At 42.1% G+C, this 24,611-nt stretch overlaps 3 protein-coding genes across 5 annotated transcripts; 1 reads left to right on the forward strand and 2 right to left on the reverse strand.

Moving 5' to 3' along the window:
- The first annotated feature begins 89 nt into the window (after positions 1–89).
- chek1 (checkpoint kinase 1) lies at positions 90–5,497 on the forward strand. 2 transcript variants are annotated; one of them, XM_058086281.1, is made up of 14 exons: positions 91–246; positions 426–491; positions 1,225–1,339; positions 1,468–1,576; positions 1,820–1,884; positions 1,954–2,023; positions 2,102–2,290; positions 3,159–3,263; positions 3,332–3,415; positions 3,485–3,569; positions 3,660–3,828; positions 4,027–4,158; positions 4,701–4,802; positions 5,168–5,497. In XM_058086281.1, exons 1-14 carry the CDS (start codon positions 233–235, stop codon positions 5,261–5,263), a joined length of 1,401 nt encoding a protein of 466 aa, XP_057942264.1. In that variant the 5' UTR covers positions 91–232; the 3' UTR covers positions 5,264–5,497. The 2 variants fall into 2 exon arrangements, with proteins under 2 accessions (XP_057942265.1, XP_057942264.1); XM_058086282.1 differs by lacking the exon at positions 4,701–4,802 and having other exon boundaries at positions 90–246.
- LOC131137881 (V-set and immunoglobulin domain-containing protein 10-like 2) lies at positions 5,337–11,662 on the reverse strand. The gene is made up of 12 exons (XM_058086272.1): positions 11,608–11,662; positions 9,988–10,335; positions 9,627–9,902; positions 9,176–9,451; positions 8,164–8,433; positions 7,843–8,100; positions 7,445–7,735; positions 7,030–7,374; positions 6,248–6,370; positions 6,141–6,165; positions 5,821–5,906; positions 5,337–5,726 (listed from the first exon to the last, which is right to left on the reverse strand). Exons 1-12 carry the CDS (start codon positions 11,660–11,662, stop codon positions 5,599–5,601), a joined length of 2,481 nt encoding a protein of 826 aa, XP_057942255.1. The 3' UTR covers positions 5,337–5,598.
- Positions 11,663–13,000: 1,338 nt separating this feature from the next.
- On the reverse strand, positions 13,001–24,464 carry LOC131137885 (nectin-1-like). Of its 2 annotated transcripts, XM_058086280.1 has the most exons (10): positions 24,084–24,463; positions 16,588–16,700; positions 16,190–16,448; positions 15,729–15,846; positions 15,052–15,233; positions 14,863–14,980; positions 14,649–14,800; positions 14,447–14,579; positions 13,950–14,013; positions 13,001–13,819 (listed from the first exon to the last, which is right to left on the reverse strand). In XM_058086280.1, the coding sequence occupies exons 1-10, from the start codon at positions 24,133–24,135 to the stop codon at positions 13,505–13,507; spliced, it is 1,506 nt and encodes a 501-aa protein (XP_057942263.1). In that variant the 5' UTR covers positions 24,136–24,463; the 3' UTR covers positions 13,001–13,504. The 2 variants fall into 2 exon arrangements, with proteins under 2 accessions (XP_057942263.1, XP_057942262.1); XM_058086279.1 differs by having other exon boundaries at positions 14,447–14,800; positions 24,084–24,464.
- Between the last annotated feature and the right edge of the window lie 147 nt (positions 24,465–24,611).

Genomic DNA, 24,611 nt, shown 5'->3' on the forward strand with positions numbered 1-24,611 from the left:
TTAAATACAATACCAATGCTTTTCGATGTGTTTTAAAGTTAATTAGTACAGTTTTAATTTTTAAATCGTATGTCAAACGTAAAAGGAAGTACGCCGGAAATACGCTAAAAAGCGGAAGCGGAAGTGACGAAAACCGGAAGAAACAGCAACGCGCCAATTTTATTTATGCGTTAAGATAGTTGCTGTTTGAAGACACATGCAAGAGATTAAACATTTGGAAAAACTGCCGTGAATGACAGTTTGCAGGTACGTGGCTACTTGGAAGAAGACATTTTTGTTGCCATTTCGAGTTACTGATCACTTTTGGCAAGCGAAGTCTTTCACGTTGCTGGCCAGATTACGTTGACGCTGTTTGATCTAGATTACAGGAGTTATAATAAGGCAGAGTGATTCTTGTTCGTTATAACGCGTGCTTCTGTTTTTAGCATGGCAGTGCCGTTTGTACAGGACTGGGACCTCGTTCAGACACTGGGTGAAGGAGCTTATGGAGAGTATGTATAATTTATTGTTTCACATCTTCAGCAATTTCCAATTCAAATATTTATGTTGAATACTTAAAAAGAAGCTTAACAGTGCATGGATGGTTGTTATCGTTTTATTACATAAATATAGTCATAGAAAAAATTATTACACCAGTTTATTTTTATTTTTTTATTATTATTTTTATTGGGCAAATATATGAAACATTACAGTGCATTTCTTACATCAATCAAAATATACCTTTCCATTATTTACATTTGTATTCAGCTTTCTGATCACAAGCCCAAAAGGACTTATTTCCCTTTAATGCCTGGTACAACTCAAGGTACATTTGTTTTTAAAATTTTAATGATGCTAGCTAAAATGACTCATGAGAGTGTAATTTAAGAACATTTATCTAACCATTTGATAATAACCATAATAACCCACTATCACTTAAATTCTTGCATCAATAGCTATGGCATTTAGCTTTTCATGTTGTCATGTCCATTGTATTGTTCAGGTAACATACTTGAAGTGGGAGCCAGCCATTAAAATTAACAATAAATTGAAGAAACAAACACTTCTTCTTCTATACTTCTGTAACTGTTTACAAGGTCATGTATTTCCCCTTAATCAAATCAGAAATACAGTATATAAATATGCTCTCCAGAGACAACTGCGTAACTTTTTCCCAGCCGAGCCCTCTTCCAGTTATTTCTGTGTCTTTTGATGCTGATCATTGATTTTCTTTCTTGTGGTCAGAGTGAGACTGCTGGTAAACAGACAGACTGAAGAGGCAGTTGCAGTCAAAGTGATTGACACCTCTCAAGCCAAAGAATGTGCGGAGAATGTCAAGAAGGAAGTCTGCGTACACAAGGCAAGATGTCATCTTTAATTTTAATAGATTTACTATCTATTGAAAATAAGTCAACACACAACCGTCTGTCTAAATAGCTCAGAAGTTGCTGAAATACTGTAAATAACATTGTGCACTATTTTGTTTAGATGCTGAACCACCAAAATATAGTCCGTTTTTTCGGCCATCGCAAGGAAGGACCTACTGTGTACCTCTTTCTGGAGTACTGCACAGGAGGCGAGCTGTTCGACCGAATTGGTGAGACATACATACGACGAATGACAAATGTATTGAGATCCAATGCTTAATGCTAATGCTTAAAATGACCTTTTTTTCAAAGATAATATTGACACTTGATACTAATATACTGTATAATATGTTTTATTATTGGTTGTAGTTTGCAGACTACACAAAGAGGCGTTCCTATGTTTAGTTTAGTGTGCCTAATGAAGTGACCATGGAGTCATTAATATGACTTTACAACCTTTCTTCTGTCTTTAGAGCCTGACGTTGGAATGGCTGCAAAAGATGCTCACATATTTTTTCAGCAGCTCATAGCCGCAGTGGTAAGAGAAGCAAAAGAAAGTCTTAGTGTTTGCCTGTATTACACATTAGTCACATCATGCATCTTACAGGAGTACCTCCACAGTATGGGCATCACTCATAGAGACATAAAGCCAGAAAACATTTTGCTGGATGACAAAGGTAAGATTACATTCATATGTGGAATTATTATGTATTATTATTATGTATTAAAACTTCTACTGTGCTATAACTTCACAGACAACCTCAAACTGACTGATTTTGGCCTAGCAACCATGTTTCGCTTCAAAGGACGAGAGCGACCACTGAACCGACTCTGCGGGACTCTTCCTTACGTTGCTCCTGAGCTGCTGAGCCAAACCGAGTACAAAGCTCAGCCAGCAGACATCTGGGCTTGTGGAATTGTGTTGACGGCAATGCTGGCTGGAGGTAAAGAACCACTGGACAGGATCACACCCTTATGCAGCTCTTATGCAGTTTAGCCAAAATAATGATATTTTACTCCCAAGAAAATAGTCTAGTAGTCTTATATTTGGGGTCTAGAGACGTGCAAACAGGCGAGATGAAATTACCTCTCCCCAAGCAAGTCAGAGCTTTTCTTCCTGTCACACACACACACACACACACAAGTGACCAGGAGAAATACAGCAGCAACACGGACACTTGTTAGAAAAAATAGTCCCAAAGGTTAGTATCTATTTAGCACACAGCAAAGAATCTTGGAGAAAAGAGATTGTTGAAGCGCGGAAGAATTGGAGTCTGAGGCGTTCACGTCAGGGTCACCAGTGAAGCGCAGAAGAACTGGAGTCTGAGGCGGAGTGTTGAGTTTGGGAGAAAACTTTATTTTTCTTGCAAACATTAACTTGCACTCTTCGCTACATGAGACATGAAAGCCCCGTCTCGCAACCACAACAGGAAGCGGAAAAACCCCCGTCCCTTGCGCCCACCCCTCCGGGTGGCAACCCCTCCCCTATCGATCGTTCCGGGGTGATTTATGTTCCTGTAACCTACCACTACATTGTCTTGTATTCGGGTTAGTATAGTAAAAATCATACCAAAGAATGGTACTGTATCGGGTAAATACTGTACCAAAAGTGTTTGGGTCGGTGCCTTACTGACATGCTGAGTCATCATCATGCATAATGCCTTTATTCTGCCACCGGGAAGTAACTGATTTTATTGGTAGTTACTGAATTGACATCACAGTTTGGTTGCATAATACATATCAGCAATGGGTTTTTTCTAGATGTTATAACACAGTATTTTGCACCATGTTTGTCTCTCATATCTTGTCCAGAGTTGCCATGGGACCAGCCCTCAGAAATCTGTCAGGAATATTCGGATTGGCTCCAGAAGAAAACATACCTGCCTCCTTGGAAGAAAATACAGCCAATGCCTCTTTGTAAGTCCTCAATATGGAAATGGAATGAACCGTGCTTCTCGTGTTTATTTGCCACATGTTTCTGTTAGGTTTGTTGTCAAAGTTACTGCTAGCCAAACCAGAAGCACGCATCACCATTGCAGACATTAAGAAAGACCGCTGGTTCACTCAAGGCAAGTCCCCATCAGTCGTAAGTCAACATGAATGTTGTATAGATATTAATTAATATGTTTTTTGTGCAGGTGTGAAGCAGCCATCAGGTTCCCTGAGCTCAGGTGCCAGTCATCGCTTTCGAAACGATGGTGCAGTCATATCTCGAGCTAACAGGTGTATTTCTAATATTTGTTGTTGCTTTTTTGAAGCATCCATGTATGTTTCTGGAATGACAGCATTACATGTCTGGATCTCTCCCTGCAGTGATGACAAAATGCAGTTCTCCAGCTCCCAGCCGGACCTGGCAGCAGGAGGCAGGGAAGCCACGCTGCTCAGCAGCCAGATGGACGGTCAGGTCAGCTTCTCCCAGCCAACCAAACCTGAGCACATGTTGCTGGGGAGTCAGCTGCTGGGGACACCGGGAGCCAGTCAGGTGACACGGACTGTCTTAAAATATGTCTTTGAATTTCGATGTCTGAATTAGGTAACAATAATATATTGATACGGACATCGGGTGAAACTAATTTCATAGTTTGTAATTTGCAGCATAATTTAACCAGCGTTGTGACCAACCTGCTTCTAGTCTGAAGAGAATGGACGATGTTAAAATCTCTTCTACCCATGAATACAGACACCATGGCAGAGATTAGTGCGCAGATTGACACGTTTCTTCACCACTGTGAGTGCTGACGCCTCGCTGGCTTCCTTAAAAGATGCCTGTGAGGGCCTCGCCCTTGGCTACAAACTCACTTGCACCAAACAGGTATGTTTTTTTTTTTTTTTATACAGGACCTTCATATTAATTCACAATTTTAGTCATGTGGAATTAAATTTTAAACTGCTGCCAGCTATGTAGGAACCAGCAGAGGGTGTAATAGACTGTTGCTTAATTATCAGGTCTTAAGCCACTTCCCTGTCTTCTTGGCTGTTTTACCTCAAAGCTGTCATTTTAGTTTACATATTTAAGGCCTGATTGTTAGTTTTTTTTAATAACGCCACTACTGAATAATACCAGCGACGGCAACTAGGGAAAGTGTGATGATGACCATAGAACACGAAGTAAATCCTATTGCAACAGGAAAGCATCTGGCGTCTTAGTATATAAACTTTATATTCACTTATTATACAGTTAAGTTTTCTATGTTTTTCTATTTTATTGCACAGCAGTTTCTGTGTATTCATGGAGTATTTCAGAAAGTTATACACTTAAAACATTACCACTCCATTCCTGTGGTTGTATGAAAGTGAACCCCAAATTTAAATTTAGAATTGAAACACCTTTCCCCCCCTCTGTTTGTTCCTCAGGTGACAGTGAGCACCCTGGACAAGCGCAATAACAAACTCATCTTCAAAGTTCATTTGCTGGAAATGAATCACAGAGTGCTGTTAGACTTCAGACTGTCCAAGGTGGTTTCTTAGTAGGGGTGTCCCGATCTGATTTTTAAAAAAAATTTTTTGGCCTCAGATCCGATCCAATATTATTATTGGTATTGAATTCAGCTCTGCTAGTACCACCCCTTGAAATGGTAGACATTGCAAGTGGTAGAAGTACTTCCGCACTGCTGACATGGCTTTGTTTACTTTCCGACCTGCTGCAAAAATAGAGCACTTTATTGGTGGGATCTCCGATCAAAAAGAAAACAAACACATCATCGGGACATCGCTACTTTTTAGTATAATTTTTAGTATTTAAATAATTCCATTAATACAATATCTTCCTGTTTATCCTCTATCACGGTCACTGTGTCAGCATATTGTGTGTGTTTCTTTAGGGCGACGGTCTGGAGTTCAAGCGGCTCTTCGTGAAGATAAAGCAGAAGCTGTGTGACATCATCAGCACGCAGAAGGTTTCACATCCTGTCATATAACCTCTCTGGTGAATATAAACAAACATAAACTGACACCGAGAATGTGAACATGTATATATTTAGCTGTTCTTGTTATGTTTTTATTGTGTTCTCGTCAAGCCGTTTGCTTGTACTGTTTTTTGCGTGTGTGTTGTCATTAATTTAACACACTATTATTGATCCAATGTGCGTCAAGATGTGACACCCCTTCTTATGTCACTTAACATAGTACTGAAATAAAAGATTCAAAAAGGATGTTTACTGTATATGCCAGACAGTTAGTGGTAAATAAATTAGACACTTGAATTGTCGCAGTCTTGGAAACTACTAGGCGGCCTTGCCTGTAGTACCGTGCTTTAGGAGCCGGTTGCCTTGACAGTAATGGTGACATTGACGGGTTCGTCGTCTCCTGTGGGAGGGGCTTGGCCAGCAGTAGGGGAGGTGGTTAAGGGTGAGGACGCCCTGGGTAAAGCCAGTGTTGGACCTGAGGGAGGAAATAGCATCAATGAGTGAACCAAAGGAAAGTGTAGTGTCAGGACATAGCATTTCCATCCATTGTGTGGCAATCTTGCCTGGGCTAGATGAACCGCCCATTTCCCCCTCCGTCCCGTTGACGATCTCATCCTCAGGGAAGTTGATGTTCTCTCTGGACTGGCTGTGTTGCCTTGAAAAGAAATAATTTGGAGCCCTCAATACACCTCAAATGAAAAGGGACTATTTTGTTTACAGTATCTTGCAAGAATGAGTACAGCCCTCGCAGTAGCCATTTTTATTATAGTGTATTTCTGATGGGACAATAGCAAATAAATCAAACGTGGATATACTTCAGAGTTTTCAGTGTTGAAATTGTTGCTTATATGTGAGGGACGTACTGTCATATACTGTAATGTATACTTACAGGCCAAACAGCATGTCATGTAGTCCTGTGTGAAAGCAATAGGGAACCATTTAATGCAGTGTGTTCACAAATAAAAAAAATGTGTGTGTGTGGTGTGTAGGACTCACGAGGGTTGTTGTTGCGATTGCGGATTATATAGACGAGCAGCAGCACTGTGACAATAGCTGCAAAGAGCATCCCCCCTATTGCTGCTCCGATCACAGCAGGGTAGTTAGTAGAACGCGGCTCGGCTGCAACACATCACAGTTACACCATTGCAACAAAGCTACATATGATAGTAGTATATACTATAAATATATTTTCTTGGAATTTACTGTCCTGTCCTGACTAGTGTGAATTTTCCAAGTTGGACACTTTCCATGGAAAACAACAGCAGCTACCTTGTACTGTTGTTCTGCATGCCATGCAGTAATGCACCGCGCATTGCATTTCTGCATGGCGTGTATCACATTTCTAAAATTTTACATGCAACTGCATACAGAAAAAATAAATTGTAAAAAAAATATTATAATTAATTTAATTAACAGTCAATGAATAATTGATATTTATTGTATATATGACCTCATAATCTATGTCCAATATTTCCTTAATTCCCTCAGGTATCTATGACTCTCAAGCTTCTATCACATGATAAATTTGCTCCGTATGCAAGGAAAAAGGAGCACACAGTGAAAGCGGAAAGAAAGGAGGCAGGGAAGGATGCGAGTGGGATGTGTGTTTGTGTGTAATTTAGGGTTGGGTCTTTTCACCTGAGTAGATAACAAGAAAGAACCAACGTTAAGCCTTTGTCACAGTAATCACATTGATAATTGGTACTTTTAGCAAATTAAAAGTATGTACTCTGTTTTGTACCATTCCAGTGTATTTCATCAGATTCTTTAATTTGTACCTGGCATTATTGCAGCAGAGGGGTGCCCGATGGTTCTGTGGTTGAAAGGAGTGACACGGAACTGGTATCTAGCTGTGGGTGTCAGCCTCCCCACTGTTTGAATCCTGACATCTGGGTCCTGGATGATACTATGATGCCAAACTGAGGGACCAACCCTGTCTTCTTTAGAATCGTTGCCGCTTAATCTCCTCCCCGGGTGCTCGTTCACCCATTTGTGCTGCACAATGAAACCGGTCCAGCCTTGTTGGGCCTCACCCTCGATCTTCCACTCCAGCTCGACTTCATTGCGGTGCCGGCTGATGTAGGTCACCCTGAGCAGGGTGGCGTTGGGTGGCATTGGGTGTTCTGAGAAAGAGACCAATTTTTTTTTAGGATCAGCCAAGCAAGCTGCTGTATATATTCTTTAGAGTCTTACTCTTGACCACTAATGTGATGTTGAGGTCAGCTCCTCCCACAGCATTGGTGGAGGAACACCTGTACTCGCCACTGTCTTGAATCTGATCTGTGTCTCGCACGGTCAGGTTGGCCCACGCTGATGTTCGCAGTAGCGTATACTTGGACGTGTCCTGAACGTCCAAACCGTGATTGTTGAACCAAGTTATTTCACTAGTGGGCAAGTAGTTGGCCCTCAGGTTGCAGGAGAGTTGCACGTCGGCCCCCTCATACACGGACACAACACTCCGCTGCGTTAGCAACACAGGAGCCTCTGCAAGCGAAATGAAGAGTACATACTGTATTTCTTTATATTGTAGTATTTATTTACTTACCTGTAAAATGTACCAGGTTATATTTCAATTATTTAAATGCACTGACCCAGTGTGAGTCTGCAGATCTTAGTTTGAACCAGAAGTGGATGTTTTGCGTGGCAGGTGTAGGGTTTCCCACTACGAGCTGTTCCATAGCGAAGGATTAAAACATTAGAATTCTCTTCCCCTGGTTTTCCATGGCCACCAGGGCCTTCCCACCACACCAGAGCATTCGGGGTCCCTCCGTCCCAAGAGCAGGACAACATGAGATACTGCCTGTTGGTTGTCACGTAGGCTAAACATGCCGGTTCTGAAGCAGGGAGATCTAATGGAGGAGAAGCGGTTCAATGCTTCAATAGCAAACATGTTCCCAGTAATGTGCACTCACATGCACGTGTGCTGCACTCCACTGGTTGTTTCAATGCAGGGTGAGAACCCATGCACTTAAACATGCTCCTGTTGGAAACAAGGCCTTCAGAGGGCAGCAAGATGCCGCTGGTGTGCCCCCTGTCGTCCTCGACTTGCCCTGCACGTCTCAGGTGTTCGGCCCAGTGAACAGACGCGGTCGGGAAACCACCCGTCCAGGAACAGAGCAGTCTCAGGGAGGTGTGATTCAGGGCTGGTTTCATGGAGCAGGAAGGAGAACCATCTGGTGGATCTGTTGAGGAGAAGATGCAGTGTAACAAAGCGATGATATTCCCCCCGGGGTCATGGGTGGTGAGCAAGGCAGGAACTTAGGGGTGCACCCATGTTGGGCAGGTTGTTGTAATGGTGTAGAAAACTAACCAAGTCTTTACATCTGTAAAAGCCTCTTTGCAATTACCCACGATCTCCTCTGGTCCAGATTGGATCTATGCATACTCCTGATGTGGTTTGTATTAACACCACTAGAGGGTAGTAACTGCATTTGCATTATAATGAGTGGTCAGCATCCAGCAGCTTTTTCTACCTCTGCCTGTGCCTCAAACACATTAAGGACAACTGGACCAACAGTGAGAACACCCTAAATGATGAAGCAGAAAAACCAATAGAATGCCAAGCGCTAGTCTTTGTAACTGACCATTGCTTGCCATGGCTGTGACACGACAGCAAGTACCTGCCAGAGAGTCCCATCAAGTTCCCCCGATGGTCCAAACGGAAGAATCTGTCTGGAGGGCCTCCACACTTGGCTTTGTGTTTGTGTTTATTTGTGTTTTAACAAGGAAAAACAGATGAAAGATGTTTTCCAATCAAGACAGAGAATAGAATTGGAACTGCAGGGTTCTGAAGATAGTGTCATGAACTGTAAATGGTGATTATCCATTTACAGTTCCAAGACAGAAGACCCAAGGCGAAGTTGCAAAGAAACACTGAGTGTTGACGGTGTCATCCAAGAAGTTTGTCACAAAGTTCAGACTCACAGTAGACAGTCAGGCTGATGGTCTTTTTGGAGCGTGTGTTGAGGTAGGTGTTCTGCGCCAGGCAGGCGTAGTCACCCGTGTGCATGCGGAGGACCTTGGTGATTGTGAACTGTGGCCCGCTGTACACTTGAGAGTTGTTGTAGAACCAGACGTACTGACTGGGCGGGTTGGAATGAGCTTGACACTGCAGAGACACTGTCTCTCGCTCCAGAGCCGAGTAACCCCGCTCGGTCAGAGTGTACGGCGTCACTTCGATCTGAGGGATATCTGGACCAACTGGGGAAGACAATTTTTACAGCTATGATACAACCGTGATGTGAGTATGCAATTTTATTCTGGTCAACTAGCAAGCGAACCAACCCGTGACATCAGCCCACAATGCAAGACGTCTCTCAAAGTGTGGACTACATATTTTTTAAGATTTTCCATATTTATAGTACAAACCACTCACAGATAATATCCAGCCATATCCGATCCGAGGCCTCACTGTTGACGGCGTTACTAGCAAGACAGCGGTACCACCCTGTATGGTTGCGGTTCACATCTGTCATGTTGACCACGCTGGTGTTGCTCTGTGTGGACGCTGAGATGTTTCCATGGTGGCTTTCTTGTTGCCACATGTACTGGATCGGCCCTGTGCCATTGTCCAGATTACATTGCATCCATATTGTTGTACCTTCCACTGGAGACACATCGCTCACCAGGAGGCGCGGCTTTGTGACTGGAACTGAGGTCAAAGGTAAGCAAAATTTGTATTTTTCCAATCAAATTAAAAATATTGTGTCATATTTGTTTTTTCTTCCAGGACTTACTTCTGACGTTGAGGTGCACGTAGTAGTAGTAGACCTTGGGCGTGTCTTCTATGTCATAGAACGCCTGGCAAGTGTAGAGGCCATGTGCTGCCACAGGCAGCTTGTCGATGCTGATGTCAGCACTTTTGGAAATGACTGTCAGCTCCCCAAGTGTCTGGGCCAGCTTCTGGATCTTGGGACCTTGGCCCAAGTTATACACCACCGCTTTGATGGCTTCAGTGCCGGGTCTGGTGAAGCTCCATATGTACATGTCAGGTATGGTGGTACCACACTCTAGGATGACAGCTTTGTTCACCACACCATACATAGTGTTGTCACGGTACACCACCTCGCCATTGATGTTCTGCGCTGGAGTAAGAGGGGACACACGGGCATCCAAATGTGTGTGTGTGTGTGTGTGTGCAGGAAAGGGAGACAGTGGTGTCGCATATCACTCTTGTGTTCAGTTACAGGATGAATTGCATTGTAGGTCACTGTACAGTTCATATCAAAGGTTGAATCTTGTTTGTTTACTTCTTAATTTTTAAGTGTGTACTCTCCCTATTTATTTTTCCATTGTTGTCCTTAAAGAAATGTTCCTTCTTTTTGAGATGCATATGAACTGCTGACTGTGAGACTGAGAATGTCCTGACATCTCTCCCCCAACGATTGTCTCATTCCACAGAAAGAGTGGACACTACCAAGGCAAGGAAAGTTTATGTATAGAGCCCCAATCATCCACAAGGTCATTCCAAGTAATTTCCAATCAAACAAACAAAAATAGAATTTAAAATGAAGAGTTTCAATCAAATACTTTGAGTTGTAATATGCACAGTTGATTCGAAACACTTTCAGTCTGGATTTGAACATTGCCAACATTGAGGATTGTCGTATATCTTCTGGAAGACTGTTCCAGATTTTGGCAACACTAAACCGCTGAGCTTCCCAGACATAAATCTGAGCGTCGTCTGCATAGTTGTAGTAGGACACTTTGCAGCTGTGTATTAGCTGACCTAAAAGCAATAGGGGTCCCAGGATTGACCCCTGGGGAACCCCACAGGTCATAGCCATCAGTTACCAATTCCAACAAATTAATTTCTGTCCTCCAGATAGCACTTGAACCAGTTCAGATCAGTTTACTGAGACTGCATCTGTGTTTAGACGGTTATAGAGCTGTCTCAGTGCTGCGGTGGGGCCTAAAACCGGATTGGAAATGATCAGACGCATTGTCAGAGAGGAGAAAGTCAGTAAGCTGTCGGCAAAAATGAGCTGTTTCGCCAGCAGACAGATGAATTATGTTATACTGGACGCTCGTTCACCATCAACAACCCTATTGTGACCACCCCATGGGGACACACCCACCAGAACCATAAATAGGAAGAATCCTCACTTTAAAATTGTCACAGTATAGCCTATCTCTTTGATATAGTATAAATGTACAATATCTGTCAATTAAGTGTTGAATTTAGCTTTGCTTATACATTTATATATAAATAACCAAGTACTTGAACACTCAAAGCATGCAAGTCAAACTCATTCAAATATCATATTGAGCAATGATGAATGGACGGCCACTCAGTACGCGTTTGTCACATTTGATGTAGAATTGCATGTGTTTCAACTGCAAGTCAATGTACTTACAGCTTGCAGAGTGAAGTAGGAGTAGAAAGACCGGCCCTAGCAGTTGGGCCACCATGGTATCATCATGATTTTCAACCCCTTCTTCCAAAAAAGAAGGTTAAAAAGTTGATTTAAAAGCCACTAAAAGGAAAACTCCCTGCTCCCTGCGATCCAGAAGTTTCCTACAGAATCCAATTGCAGGCACTGACTTTGAATAGCCTGAGACTAGGAAGGGGATGAAGTCAACTGATTTGGCCTCCATTATTCATGCCTTTCTCTCCATCCTTCTTTCTTTCTCCAGCAGGGTTAGAATAACATCACTGATACTTTTTGCTCATTCATTATACAAGACAAGCCTGGGAGTGGACAGGTTAGAACGACTTGCGAGAATGGCTGCCATGCGCGGTCTTATCAGTGTGGGCGCTCTACCACAGAGATATCCCACTGGGTTATTGCAACCCCAATCTGATGCAGATGATGCAGACAATCAGGATTAGAGGGGATTTATATGTTTGATTGTCTTTGCTCTTTTTTCGTTTCAGGACAAAAGGGGGGAAAAACATAAAATTGATGTGAGAGCTCATAGAAAGAGAGCAGTAATCGACTCAATGGGATCACTTTTCATGACCTTTAATCCTCTCTGGGGAATTGATTAATAGGTTTTGGAGATTTTGATTTCAAGGATCTTTAGTGCTTGTTTGCAATATTTTTTTTTCTTCGTTTTGCATTTGGCAGCACTACTTAGAACCACACCAATGTAAAACCAAGATCAAATGTAAATTCTTGCAATTTTGATTAGGATGTATGATGCCTGTACATACAGTAGATTCAATCTGGCCATGGAGGAATTATCCTTTAAAGATCATCAGTGTAAGTAGTAAGAGAGAGGATCGGGAGGGGACTATTAAGTGGAAGCAGGAGTACGTAACAGGAGACATGTGCCTTGAGTCAATGTAGGCCGCTGATCAGTTTCAGCCACTTGGCAAAGGACGGCACAGACACTGGACACGTCAGGAACACTCGCACAGACTTCCAGATCCAATTCAAGACATCAGTACTATCAGTACTGTTATAAAAAAGTATAATAACTTAGGGTTGTCAGTGATACCAAGTTACCAAAAATGGTTCCCTTATACGAAACATGCAAATAGTAAATTAGTTCCCAATGTAAAATATAATTCATTTGTTTATTAAAAAATATTGCTGTATTTATGTTGGATTATTTTTGTATTATTTTACTTTTTATATAATTATAATTTTATATAATTTTTTAGTTTAAAATATTATTTTTTGTATTTCCCAATTTCAAATATTTTAAATGTTTTCATGATTTAAATGTTCAAATGAATTATTAGTAATCAAAAATGTTATTCAAAACTTTTTAGTCCCCAAACTGAAAATGTGACACGACAGATACAAGCTTCATTTTTTTATTTAAATGCTAAAAATTCCAAGTTCATCCAACAACCAGTGTCAATGAATACTAGAACAGATACCACACTATTAAATTTCAACAACAACAACAAAATAACACCAGTAAATAAAAATGTCATGTCAAAATACAAACACAATACATAGGACAAAAAAGGTCAAATATGATGAGTCATGAGTGCAGGATAAAACAGTGATTACTAGACAGAAAATTAATATAATCATTTTTTTCCTTACAAAATAATAATTCACTGTTATTGATGGATATCCTACAATAAATTAGGCAGAGCATAGTCCCTTTAAAAAAAGAAAGACAATCAAACATTGGACACAGGGGGGTGAAAATGTGCTTTAAAAGTCCAGAGCTGCATTGTCCTATGAGAGTAGTGCAGACGGTCCAAAAAATAAAAAGTATTCCAGAGTGAGACGCATTACTCCTCTTGGGAAAAGTTTCAACTGAATTGCCATAAGCAGCCAGCCTGCTCCTTCAGACGTACTGCTCTTTGGGGAAAGTGTACGCCCCGACCCCGGGGGGAGGAGAGGACAGGCCTGATACTGACGGGTACTTAAAGATGGCCGAGGTGTGTGAGTGTGGAGAGCAGGTGTTTTTGGATGTATTGGTGCTGCTGATGCTGGTGCCCGTGGTGGGTTGTGGGGAGTGGTAAGGGTGCTGGGGAAGAAAGGACAAGGGGGGGTTGATGGGGGGTGAGTAGGGCTCTGGGTAGTCCTCCTTGTTACACGCTAATCTGTAGCTCACGTAGTCCGCTGTGTTTGGAAGCTCCTCATAGAAACGACCGGAATGCTGTGGAGAGATTCAGATTTACTACATTTATATTTAGTATATTATTGTGGGGGTTAAATTATATTCAATGAATACCTCTGACAGTGTTATTGTCAACTGCTACAAGTAGAGCATTTACTGTATTATATACCTGAATATCTTCTGCAGGTCTTTTCCGTATTGCCTGAGACAGTTTTCTTGATGGAGAGTCGTCTCTGAGCAAAAGGAAAAAGAATGAATTTAAATGGAAAAAACACATGTGACAAGAAGAAGTGGAAGAACGTACAGGAGTGTAGCATGCAGAAGGTTACGCATTGTAGGAAAACAGTTCAGTTCCAAATGTGAAAATTGTAAATAACTGAAGGTGTTGTATTTGTAAGTACACTATTATTTTGATGTATGTTGGTTTATGTTTTGGCGTAGTGAAAAGTTATGCTTGAAGTTTTCTCCCTTTTTTAGTCGGCAACTGATATTTTCCTGAAACTTACCTATGTTCTACTGCTAATCACAAAAGAACAGAAAAAGGTAGAAACAAACTTTTTTTTGTCTTTCTTTTATTAGGTTCCATATCCTGTGTGCTTAGAAAATTCAGTCAAAACTGTCTTTTGAAAAATCTTCTATTTCACTTTCACAGAAGTGTTTACATACGAGCGATCATCTTTCCTGCTCCTGATCTTGAGTACCAGCACCGTAATGGTTATTCCCATCAACACTCCTGCCGCCAGCAACAGGGCCACCACACTGATGACATCACCAGTCGCTATCTGCGGTAAAGGCTTCTCTGCAAAGACAGCATCGACATCAGGGTGACTTTGGACCGGATGTCCTCCATGCTGGGCTGTCACCTTACCTATAACGCTGACCTCCACATAGCCTGACCTGGTCCCGATGCTGTTGGTGGCATCGCACACATAAGTCCCCTGCAGGTCATACGTGACCGGCCCTTTAAAGATGAGGACGTTATCTCGGATCTCGGTGTTGCTTGGGATGGAGCCATTAATCCTGAGGAAGAGACGCTTAACAACTGCAGAGGGTTCACTGAATAATTGTTCCTCTTGACTTACAGCCTCCACTGGTAGAGGGAGACGGCCGGGTTGGCGTCGGTTTGGCAGCTCAGCTGGACGTTCTCTCTGTTCAGGTACCAGTTTCCATCGTAGCCATCCACTAGAACATCTGGCTCATCTGGTGCACACAGAAAGGAGCATCCTCAAGCTACTACATAAGCTGCTATAAACATCTATCTGAGGACTTACATTGAATATCCAGGGTGACACTGTCAGTGAACACCTCATCATTGTATGAGGTGACACAAGTGAGCGTCTCCTTGTGTGTTTCTCTGCTGGGCACCAGAATGTAGTCGCTCTGAATAGTGAATGTTCCGTCTGAGTTTCTGTACTCACGGGTGCTCACTTCACCCGGTACCCGTGTCTCCCACCTGTACACGGAATGTAGATACATCAGTGCATATTCTCAAAACACGGGCTAAAGTACTGTTTGTAATAACACTTTTTTTCCCACTAGGGTTCAGCAATATTTGTGTAGCAACAATAAGGAGTAACCGTGCAAAAACTAGAGAAAGAAACGCATTACAGATGGTCTATATCGGCTTTCTTACCAATATTGTCCAAGCGTCATTAAGATTAAGATTAAGATATGTCTTTATTCGTCCCTCAGTGGGGAAATTTGTATTGCACAGCAGCAAGAGTACAGAGTCAGTTAAGCAGTACAAAATACACAATATAGAAAAATAAACAATATAAACAACCCAAGTATTAACAAAAATCAACAGTTTTTCCCAGAGTTATATACAATACAGTCTGTAGATAATATGAATGAGATGAGATATATTACCAATGTCAATCGATATCAGAAACAGGTCTTCCCTAAAACTAATGCATTAATCGGGTTAAGAGCGTGTATGTAAACACACCTGATGACGCCAGGTGGTTTTCCATTGGCAGAGATGCAGGTAGCCACCGGTGTCTTCAGGTTGGACGCACGAGCCACCAAAGTGGGCGTAGACAGAGTCATCTGTGTGGTGGGACGAACTAAACATGGGGGTAAAAATGTCAAAAAACCCGAAATATTTACATGCTGACACAACTTTGGCCCCGTGGTAGGTTATTTAGCAGTATGGACAGTGAGTCAGCCACATTTAGGGTGCTTTGTTTGGGTACCCAATACCATACAACGCTTAAGGCACTGAGACAGTTTATGAAAACCGAATTATACAAAACTTGGGTGGTTGAAAATCCTAGGTTTGACTGACTAGTGACTCAGGTACAGTAAAAGTTTGGACACATACATACAATATTCTTTGTCTGGGAGATGGTTTGAATTAACTTTCCCAGCTATGTCTTTTTATTTATTGGACAGACATGATCATCTTACCGTAGACGGTCAGGTTGACTGCGTTCTCTCTGTTGCCCGCAGGGAAGGTGGTGTATTCACAGATGTAGGAGGCCTCGTCGGACAGGCGCAGTGAGGAGAAGGTGATGGTGGTGTCTTCGAGACTAGGGATGCGACGCCTCACCGCACCGTTCTTGAAGGTAACACGGTCTTTGTAGGGAGGGGCCACGGACACCCCAAGGGAGGGGTTGGCAATGGCCACGTTCTGCTTGGTGCCGTTCACCAGTTTCTGCCACGTCACCTTGTGGGGGATTCAAAGAGTTGGGCCTACTGAGATTTACCTTATTATTGTAGATACACAAATAATAATGCTCTACTTTTAATGATAATTTGACAACATGCTTATTTATAAGGCCACTACTACTAAAGTGGAGCAGTACCTGGGAGATTTTGACAGGCGGCGAACTGTTGATGAACCGACAGCGGAGATCCACCTTGGATCCCATGTACCCTGATTTCCCATCATCCATCTCTACAGTTTGGCCGTTCCCTCCTGTGTCGTACAAAAGAAAAATTATTTGTGGCGCACATTTCATTCATCCATGTATAACTAATAACCAAATTGAAAACAGGAAGCACCATCATTAATACAGTTTATAGCAAAATAATTCAAAGTAAAAGTAAAAAGATAAGTAAAATGTATTCAAATTAGCATGGATAAGTTAGCACCCCGTGCAGTGGTAATCTGTTCCAGCACACATACTGTGCGCAGCCAATCTAGTAGACTGCGCCGAGATGGGCGTGGTGGCGCACCAGGATGAGGTGTCCACATTTTCACCACGTTTGGTGCAGTGACAATTTTGTGACAAAACAGTGCGCCGCAGGTGCGCTGAAGCTCACCAGCTCCGACCTGGTCTACTCTCAGCGCAGGTGAAGCGCACCATGCGCAGTGGTTAATTGGCTGACAGGTGCACAGTGGACACACGTCACCAAAAAACCTCACAGGAGGATTTTTCAGAGTGTCAGGCACATTTCAATGCAATAAACAATCACAGCAACAACTATTTAGTATAACTGGCTGAACCAGCATGTACATTTTTGTATTCATTGTCCCGTCATATCTGATGTCAGATCAGAGACGCCACGCATTAACTTGTATTGCAGACAATATTTGTATCAAAGGATTTACGCGTCTGGCTCCATGTTGTTAATGCGCAGAGCTTATGAAGTGAACCGTCAAAAGCGATACAGTTGAACAGCGTGAGAGGTGAGCCGAGGTCAAAGGTCGGGGATTACAGCGAGGTATAAATAAGTGCGATTTGTTTGGCTACTCTTCCCCACTACCTTACTGATCCTCTGCAACAAATCCACAACAGAGCCCTTCCCATGTCCGCAGTCTTCAGTCACGTGCGTTTACTGTGCTGGAGTAGACACTGAGAGACATTGAGAGGTTCCATTTAAGCGGCTAGGCACGTACAGAACACTAGCCTACACAGCTCTAATTAGTCTCAAAGCTGCAACTATAATGGGACACTGGACAAAACAATCACTGCTCTCATTCTCATACACTTAGCCATCATACACTAATTAACATGACACAACAATATTTACAGTACATGTCGATCAGAAAGAAAAACAGCTAGCATGTTGGAGCTAAAAATGCACGTAATGGGACACACCTATTTCAATTACAAAGCCTATAAAAAACGTCAACAATGTTCTCTTTGCATCACTGACCTGGATATAAACTAAACTACAGCAACATTGTTATTGGAGCAGCCAACACGAAGAACTATTTTCCTGGTGTAGTGACACCACAGCACCTCACTCCGCTAACGAGCTCATTCCAAAACAATATGATATGAACATAAAGAACAAGCATATGAACAACTACAAATAGAAATAGAAACCAAATTATCTGTAAAGTATTAGCCCACATTTAAATGGACTGTGTTTTGATATCATGTGCTATGTGTGCCACAGTCAATATCAGTTTGGGAAGGTGCAAAAAAGTTTGTACGGCAAAATACTGTACATATTACATATCATGAATGTACCTCTTACTGTATGGTCACAGCATGTATATAAATACATCATAAAACCTTGTTGAGGGCTTTACAGTCAAAGTAGTGGAGGCAGTACTAGAGGCAGTATACACCCTGTTATTATTCAATAAAATAAACATTTACAGGACAACTCTATTATTTCCATCATATTAATGGCCGAATATTGATGGCAACATCATTTTTTTTGCTCCTACCTCTCTGACACACTGTAGCCATTAAAAAAAAACACCCCAGGCTGACATTGCAGACATAGTGCTGTGTAACCACCACTTTACTTCTCCAGAAAAATGTCATTTTGACAAACCACAATGTCATTTTAGTTTCTTTATTATCTACATGACGAGCAAAATATTGTAAACAGCTCTCAGTATGATGCATAATATGTTACATTAATAATGTTAAGTGTATTGCAGTCTGCTTATTGTGTCCAAGTGGACCATATGGAGGGAAAGAAGTACAGTAGATTACAGCCTTTAGGAATATTAAAATGCATCTGTGTCAGCTAAGAGAATTTCAGCTAAATAATATGATTGTAGTCTAATTCCACACTGGCATGAGGTTGAAACTAGAAACGAAATCAGTTTAGTACCTCATCCGGGTAAGTGAATATTCACAGAAAGCAAAACACACAATAAGAAGTTTAAGTGCTTCCTGACACAACCAAAACCAACCGCACACACACACACACACACACACACACACACAAACACCGTGTGTTGCTGAGCTGATGAGAGGTTTAGATGAAGAGCAGAGAGTCTATCTTTGCTCTGCATTTGTCTCTCTATCACCTTCCTGTTCTCCAAGCCCCATTCATTCATTCTTCCATTGTTTAAAAACGATGGGAAATGACCTCATCATTGTATGCCACATTGACCTAAAAACAGCATCAGCATGGGAAACAACTTAACAATGGCAATGTTGTTTTACGCATGTGAACAGGTCATCTTAAAATAAGTGCTGAATTCATCATTCATAAAGCGCGATTTTTGGCTATAGAGTTGCGGTTTGAGATTTGTGTTTATACTCCATCACTGTTTTTCCACACATATATTCATTAATAAATCATGCTGTTTTGTGTTTGGTTAAATAAAGCATTTTAAAATTATGCAAGTTTAAGCAAATTGTATATGGGTTTTGCAAAAGCTAATGGGTTAATGAATAAAAAAAATAAATAAAATAAAATAAGCGGCACGGCGGTCGAGTGGTTAGCGCGCAGACCTCACAGCTAGGAGACCAGCGTTCAATTCCACCCTCGGCCATCTCTTTGTGGTGTTTGCATGTTCTCCCTGTGCATGCGTGGGTTTTCTCCCACATTCCAAAAACATGCCAGGTTAATTGGCGACTCCAAATTGTCCATAGGTATGAATGTGAGTGTGAATGGTTGTTTGTCTATATGTGCCCTGTGATTGGCTGGTGCTGGAGGCTCCAGCACCCCCTGCGACCCTCGTGAGGAAAAGCGATAGAAAATTAATGAATGAATGAAATAAAATAATTCAGAAGATGCATTCAAAGACGTGATGCTATTCCACACTGGTCACTAGGTGTCGGTAATCTTACTGTAATGTTGGCTGAGACACACAAGCACCAGACTTGATTGCTGGAACAACATCAATTAGATTTATCTCACAACCGACAATAAGAACAAAACAATCATTATAATAAGAGAGGATTCTGTTGCCGCTGTAATCCATTCCAACCCTCGAAGCCACTTCCTGCCCTCCACATGTCCAGAACACATTTACTGCAACACCTGTTTATATCAGGCTGCATGGTGTTCATGTGGTTAGCACGCAGACCTCACAGCTAGGAGACCAGGGTTCAATTCCACCCTCGGCCATCTCTGTGTGGCGTTTGCATGTTCTCCCTGTGCATGCGTGGGTTTTCTTCGGGTACTCCGGTTTCCTCCCACATTCCAAAAACATGCTAGGTTAATTGGTGACTCCAAATTGTCCATAGGTATGAATGTGAGTGTTAATGGTTGTTTGTCTTTATGTGCCCTGTGATTGGCTGGCGACCAGTCCAGGGTGTACCCCGCCTCTCGCCCAAAAAGACAGCTGGGATAGGCTCCAGCACCCCCGCAACCCTTGTGAGGAAAAGCGGTAGAAAATGTATTACCTGTTTATATCAACTACTGTATATTGGGTAAAGGTGACTATAGGGGTGTTATTTCATGTCAAGGGGACTCTAATAATGTTTAAAACTGTATTAAGAAGGCCATAAACAGGTTTTCTATGTTGTAACATCAGAGCAACACTGCAGTTCATAATTCTCTCCTGATAAAGGACTTCCTCCAGAGGTACAGCATCACTCTTTTGGACCGTCCTGCGTGTTGCCCTGATCTAAATCGGCAGTTTCTGGGGGGTGTGGCCCATGCTGGTGTTGGTTTGCGTGCCACCGCTACGGTTTGGGGTTTGGCGTTACTGCACTGTGGTGGCTGCTCGGGGAACTGGGCTGAGTGTTGGGGTGGGGCTTGGGCCCCCCTTGCGGGTAAAAAATCTGTTTAGCATGTAAGGGCATTTGTGGGTGGTGCCCCGATGACTGGACAGGACGGGAAAAAAATGATGTGAATGCTGACAGGTTTGATTGAACGTCGAGTAAAGGCAATGCCATGATATCATTATGACATCATCACTTCTACGCATAAACAAAGTACAATAATCTCTCACCAAAATCCCAGCATTCCCCTGTATTTTTTTTCCGACACAACAGTCTTCCTCACTCACTTCAAAATGACCTCCTGAAACCCAGCAAGAGGGCAGATTAACTGTTTAATCTCAGCGACATCAAATCTGTGATTGATCAGGGATTACGCGTGTGTGTGTGTGTGTGTGTAATTTACGGTGGAGAAATTTGACACACAATAAATGCCATCTGACACACACAACTCCCACACAGGAACACACACACACACACCACTTCCAGGATGTTTAGTTAGTCACATTACTACGCTACGCTTTCATGTGCTGCTCCATTGATCCCTAAAAGCAACAGATTGCACGTCTTTCCCAACAATGGAAATGAATTCCTGACATCCACTCAGCAAAATTACATCCTTGTTTTAACAGATTGAAATGCAAGTTCCTTTAAAAAAAAATAATAATAATATAATCTGACATTGTTTGTGAGTGCTTGGGTGTGTGCATGTTTGCATGTAATCTGTGCAGCAGCGTGGACTGTGCACTTGGCCTCCATTCAGCGGGCGGCTCACAGGATTATCATGACTCTTTTTGCTGCTGTTTGGGGACACGAGGAAACGAGAGCAGATGAGGAGACATGGGGAGTATATAGAATGTGCACGGCAGAACATCGGGAAGCAGTCAATCATACAAGAGACTGTGGAAGAGGACTAGATTATTTCAATCTGGGTGCTCCATTTGCACAGTTAGCATGAGTGTGCACCAAGCAGGTGAAGACATGGTAGTTTGGGATTTGGCAGCAATTGTGTTGTCTCACCCTCAGATCTAATCCCCTGTCCTTCACACACACACACACACACACACACACACACACACACACACACACACACACACACACACACACACAGGAGCATGTACATATGTAAGGGCACCAGCAAATTACTGCTCAGCTGGCATGGAGAGGGCTTTATCGGTGCCTGAGTGAAAAAAGCAATCATCAGAGCAGATGTCAGGAGCGGCTCAACACATCCGTATGCTGCCACTATTGTTGTTATGTAACAGGCTCCTCCTCCTTGGCCCCCTTCCTTCTTTTTCTGGACCCGGACACAAGTTTGACACTAGCTGGTCATCTGTTGGGGCAGCTATTATTCATTCCACAACTGGACTTAAAGGGGTGACGGTCCCACAGCAATGAAACACCAGTTAGGACTAGAAGTATCTAGTCCTAACTAACTGTGGGGGACAACAATGGTTAATCGATTACCCAATTCATCGACAACTATTTTGGTAATCAATTAATCGTTTCCTTAGTCATCCATGAAAGCAGCCTTACTGTGTTCTCGTTATGTTTTAGCCAAAACAAGATATCCACACATTCATTTTCTACCACTTATCTTCACGTGGGTCGCAGAGGGTGCTGGAGCTTATCCCAGCTGTCACACCCTGGACTGGTGGCCAGCCAATCACAGGGCACATATAGACAAACAACCATTCACACTCACATTCATACCTATGGACAATTTGGAGTCGCCAATTAACCTAGCATGTTTTTGGAATGTGGGAGGAAACCGGAGTACCCGGAGAAAACCCACGCATGCACGGGGGTCGAATCGAACTCGGGTCTCTTAGCTGTGAGGCCTGCACGCTAACCACTCATTCGCCGTGCAGCCCAATTGACCGATTAAAGGGGACCTATTATGCTAATTTTTCCACCTGTTGTATTGAGTTGTGGTCTCCTATAGAGCAGCTCCACACAATAACTCACAAAACTTTTTAGATTTTCCAGAATCTGCACCTATTCCAGCTGTATTTGTTATCATTTGTGCTTCCTGCCAAAACGGTCTGGTTTCATTTATTCCACTCACAGCCCGCCTCTGGGCATGCCCACTCCACTCTGATTGGTCCTAATTATGAACCATATAAAGAAATCCGCCCCTATGTGACATCACAAAGGGGCAGTTTTACCACATCTTTTGAAATGGAGTGTTTTGATCCAAACCAAACTTCTTTCAGGGCTCACTTCCAAATGCGCAACCCTCATTATCTGAATTTTTAGCATTGTTTAACACGACAATACAACATTCTAGCTACATGTATAGGTCAGAAAAGTGGAAAAAGGATAATGGCCCCCCTTTAAAATAATCTTTAGTTGCAGCCCCAGTTGGGACCACATTGGAAAGGAATCGATGTGTTACGAAAAACAGACTGCATTACTCCTGTACTTTTATTCTCACAATTTAATCAGTGGTCCTCAAATACTGGGGCTGTTGTTTGTTTGTGAATACTGGTGCCAACAACCCATACTGTGATTTGTACAGATAAATAAATAAGTAAAGATTACCAGGTTCCCAATAGAATATCAATTCAGGGAGGGTGTGAAGAAAAGTCTGTGACATGGAAGGCATGACGGAAAATAATTAAATTTAGTTTGATATATCCTCACTGAGAGTATGTATCCTTTATTTATTAGTTTATTTAATAAGGAGAATTCTAATTGATGAACATATGACAATAAAAATGCCAGAATTAGCTGCGATAGTTAAATTTCATCTGTTGTCCTAAGGCAGGCACCGTAAAAGACACACATATAACACACATAAAAACCATAAAAGAAGAAATATATAGTACATTTACAGACAACATTACCGGAAACGGCTGGGATAGGCTGCAGCACGCCCCCAACCATTGTGAGGACAAGCGGTATAGAAAATGAATGAACGAATGATATATATATATATATATATGACTTATAATAATCATTCAACAGTCATAATTTTAATGTAATAATTGTAATATTAAAACGCAATTGTTTTTAATCTCAAAACATTCATGACTGTCCATTTTTTTGACGGCTTCATTTATTCATTTATTACTTTCTACAAACTTGATTAACTTTACTATTAAGTGTTGATGTTCTGTTCTTTCCTGATTTAAAAAAAATGGGGTAACATATTAAACACAGGAAGTGAACAAACTATTAGTAATTGCTGATATGCTTCTTCCTACTCCTTTTCAGACAGTTGTAGAACTGTAATCGTGTTGTCAAGAATGTTCAAACGAAACAAATGCAATCAGTGCAAGTGTTTGGGAATTAAACAGTATCGACACTCAGACTGACAAGTGTGTCCCTGAAGTGTCTACCATCCCATAAAATGACAGAAGAAGAAAGAATCACCTCAAAAATGTGCAAATGTACACATTCATAAGTTTAAAAAAAGAAACAGGAGCACTTACCTGGCAAAACGTAAGTAGTTATCAAGAATATCCAAAGTGTAATATGTTCCATGCCCAGACCACCGTTGCCAGTTTCCCACCGTTGTTCAAATCCCAGTGTGCACTTGTGTTGTGTTCTGCTTCAATCAACAGCAAGTTGTGGTTCTGGTGGAGCGTTTTCCTTTCCCACTTGTATTCCACAAAGTGATGAATTAGCCAACTTTGCACACCGACATTGTGTTATTTCTTCTTCCCACGTGTGCTGGGGTCTGGTCTGCCAGTGGACCGGTGGTGCAGCAGTCTGTCCCGGTTCAGGCTCAGCTAGGCGGAGATAAAGCAGCTTAACGCAGATTATTTCCCAGATAGCCTTCCACCAGTCCTGACCGGCGACAGCTATCTGTCACTGCCGTGTGGCAACAAAAAAAAGCGTGATAAATTATACTCAAACGAGAAGTGGTCGTGTTTTTATGAGAATGGGGGGGGGGGGGGTTGATGTCGTCATTTGATTGACATATTAAAGAAAATGGGCGTTGTTTTATTAAAGTTGTA

Source organism: Doryrhamphus excisus, chromosome 11 (assembly GCF_030265055.1).
Source record: "Doryrhamphus excisus isolate RoL2022-K1 chromosome 11, RoL_Dexc_1.0, whole genome shotgun sequence".
In the NCBI taxonomy this organism is placed as follows: domain Eukaryota; kingdom Metazoa; phylum Chordata; class Actinopteri; order Syngnathiformes; family Syngnathidae; genus Doryrhamphus; species Doryrhamphus excisus.